At 38.1% G+C, this 3216-nt stretch overlaps 1 protein-coding gene across 1 annotated transcript; it reads left to right on the top strand.

Moving 5' to 3' along the window:
- Nucleotides 1-947: 947 nt before the first annotated feature.
- On the top strand, nt 948-3066 carry LOC121963181 (ATP-binding cassette sub-family C member 9-like; the record flags this gene model as incomplete). The annotated part of the gene is made up of 3 exons (XM_042513505.1): nt 948-1028; nt 2680-2817; nt 2922-3066. Coding segments are annotated over 3 exons (364 nt in total), but the record flags the coding sequence as incomplete, so codon positions are not given.
- Between the last annotated feature and the right edge of the window lie 150 nt (nt 3067-3216).

The raw sequence follows: 3216 nt of genomic DNA, 5'->3' as shown, positions 1-3216 counted from the left end.
TGGAAAATTAGAGCCCTGACACACCAAGCTGATGGTCTGCTATTGGTCAGTGTTAGACTGTTGGTGAGCATCTGCCTGCATTGTTTGTGTGGCACTAGTCCAACCTTTTTCAGCCGTTTTTTTGGCTAATTCATGATTGTGAATCGGCGTCAGAGCTGTTGGAGCTTGTGAGTGAATGAAATCACTCAGACTGGCAGTTTAGCTTCACGCACGAGACGAGAAGTGGAAGTGAGGGAAATAAACAAACGACCGAAGACAGACTTTGTCTGACTCATTCCTCTGAACGCAATACCTCAAGAATATTTCTAAGGAATGTTGTCAAATTTGGCACAAATGTTTGAGTAGACTCAAGGATAAGCTGATTAAATTTTGGTGGTCAAAGGTCACGGTGAGCTTACATTTGTCTTATTCTTGTAGGTGATATCTCAAGAACACCTTGAGGGACGTTTTTCAGATTTGGCACCAACGTCCACTTGGACTCACCAATGAGTTGATTATAACTTGTTGTTCAAAGGTCAAGGTCACTGTGACCTTACATCCGTCTTGTTCTCGCAAATGAAATATCTGAAGATGGCTTTGAGGGAATTTCCTCAAATTTGGCACAAACGTCCACTTGGACTTCCAGTTTCCCTGTTTGAATGATGAAAGCGAACGGCCGCTGTCTGCTGCTGTGGAAAGCATTTCCCTCTCATGCAGGTGTAGATCATACTTGCTTGTTGACATCAGCTGTAGTCTTTGCTTTCTTCTTTTCAAGTGCAACTTTTTGGCTGAGACACAGGCAACGTGAGGCAACGCAACAGTTCAATTTTGTCACCTCTAGTTTTTTGATATTGCTTCGGTGTGTCCGGGCCTATAGTATCATTAAATATTCTGCAGAAATGTTACTTTTTAAATGACATTTTTCTTATTTTGCGGAGCTGATATTTTTTGTTGTTGCTGTGATTCAGGGCATCAACCTGAGCGGAGGGCAGAGACAGAGAATCTGCGTGGCCAGAGCTCTCTACCAGAACACCAACATCGTCTTCTTGGTGAGCTAATAAACCTCTTAAAAATGCACAAAGAAATATGATACACTGGTGGCTTTCTCTCGAGTGCACAACTCAAATTCTGTTTTTTAAATTTCACAACGAAAGGAAGGAATCTTCAGTGATAGCATGAGTGTTTATATTGTTGGCAATTTTCTGATTTCCATCAGCCATTAATTCGATTAACGTCCAGCAGAAAGAAAAGCCCTCTGTTGACATCAACATTTCTTTATGATAAAACACAGAGTGCATGTCGGCCTCTGGGACGAGGAGGTGTCGTTTTCTCACTTCTCTCTCCACTCTGCTGTCATGTGTTTATCTTTCTGAGTGGTTACATAATTTCCTGTTGCCACCGCAGCTTTAATTGGTTATCAAGCAAACATTCCACATTAAACGCCGCCAGCGTCGCTCTTTTCGACGCTCATCGCTCTCCGTAATGTCCGGAGAGGTCGTTTATAAAACAGTGATGTATAACGAGGAGGGAATGTTTTCTTTAATAAACGTCATTTTGCTGTAAAAGCTCGGCTGCTCGAGCTTCTCGTATCAGATCACAGGATTTAATTATGCGTCATCATCGTAAAATACATAAAATAATCACAACCAGAACTCCATTACAGCTCTATAGCACACAGATTATAGCAAAAAGCCTCCCAGCAAGACGGAGAAAAAGAAACAGACATGTTTCAGAGTATGTCAAAATCAAATCATCAAGTGGATAAAAATGGTCAGAAAATCCAGTTGTTGCATTGATGAACTGATGATAACTTGAAGAGAACAGAGACACAGAAACATATTTTACGTTATAAACAAAGTTCACTTTATGATTCTGGTGGAAAAGTTGATGGGTTTTTCAAAAATATATTGTTCTTCAACTTTTCTTAACCCTTTTCTTAAGCCCGCTCTAATATCACACACACTCGTATCACTCTGCCTTTCACAGATATGTCAATATTTCACATTCATTTTTTATACGTTATTATATTGATTTTCTACTTTCATCAAGGTTATTTTTTTAACCAACATCAATCCTAAACATAAATATCAAATATTTAATAATATTCTGAATTTTAACCCTTTAAATGCCTTTTTTTTCATGATGCCACTATGTTTTTAGATTTAAAAAAAATGTAAAAAAAAAATTTTTTAGAATCACAGGAAATAGCATGTATTTTTTCCATATGCATCAGGTGGAAAATAGTCAAACTGACAAATTCCAGAAATAATCCAATGCATGGTTTTCTGCTTTGATGGTTGTGGGATCAAAAATGTCAGTTTGAATGGGTTTCAGTGGAGCATTTTTTTTTACCTTAAGGTCTAAAGGTAACAATTTTATTTCCATTGTGTATTTTAGACTTATTGTAAGAGCTGAGCTGGAAATTCCAAAAATATTCAATCTTGTCAAAATGTATTTCATATGCATGAACACAGCAAAAATTATGGCCTTAAAACCATCTAATATAAGGAGTAACAGAAGTGTATTAAATACATTTTGCAGTATTTCTGCACGGTGACAATTTTTCCCTAAAAGTTTCATCTGAAGAATTTTCACACTGGATGCAGAGGTGCTGCAAAATGTCAAGAACAGGTCATTTTTAATATATCTAATATATTCTTTGAATCGTACATTATGCCTCCACTGACTTGTGTCTCGTAGGACGATCCGTTCTCAGCGCTGGACATCCACCTCAGTGATCACCTGATGCAGGAGGGAATCCTCAAGTTTCTGCAGGACGATAAACGGACCGTAGTCCTGGTCACACATAAACTACAGTACCTCATACACGCAGACTGGGTAACACACCGGTTAATTAATACACTCCATTTTAATACATTCAGTGAGTAATATTATTTCAATCAAGCCTCAAAATGTTTTTTTTCTGCGTGTTTCTTGTCCAGATCATAGCGATGAAGGACGGCACAGTGCTGAGAGAGGGAACTCTGAAGGACATTCAGACTCATGACATCGAGCTGTACGATCACTGGAAGACCCTGATGAACAGACAGGACCACGGCCTGGAGAAGGTACTGTCACAGATATACTGTCACAGATTAATAAAGGAAAAACCCAACACACTAAAACCTAAAAGTATTTTATTAAACTAAAATTAAAGTAAAATTAATAAAATGAAGATTTTACAGCAATTCCTTATGTTACGGTCATCAGTTTTTGTATGAAGATAAGAAATTGCAG

Source organism: Plectropomus leopardus, unplaced genomic scaffold, assembly GCF_008729295.1.
Source record: "Plectropomus leopardus isolate mb unplaced genomic scaffold, YSFRI_Pleo_2.0 unplaced_scaffold10290, whole genome shotgun sequence".
NCBI classification, from domain to species: domain Eukaryota; kingdom Metazoa; phylum Chordata; class Actinopteri; order Perciformes; family Serranidae; genus Plectropomus; species Plectropomus leopardus.
The sequence above is the reverse complement of the archived record's forward strand: the minus strand, read 5'-3'. Positions and strand labels throughout refer to the sequence as shown.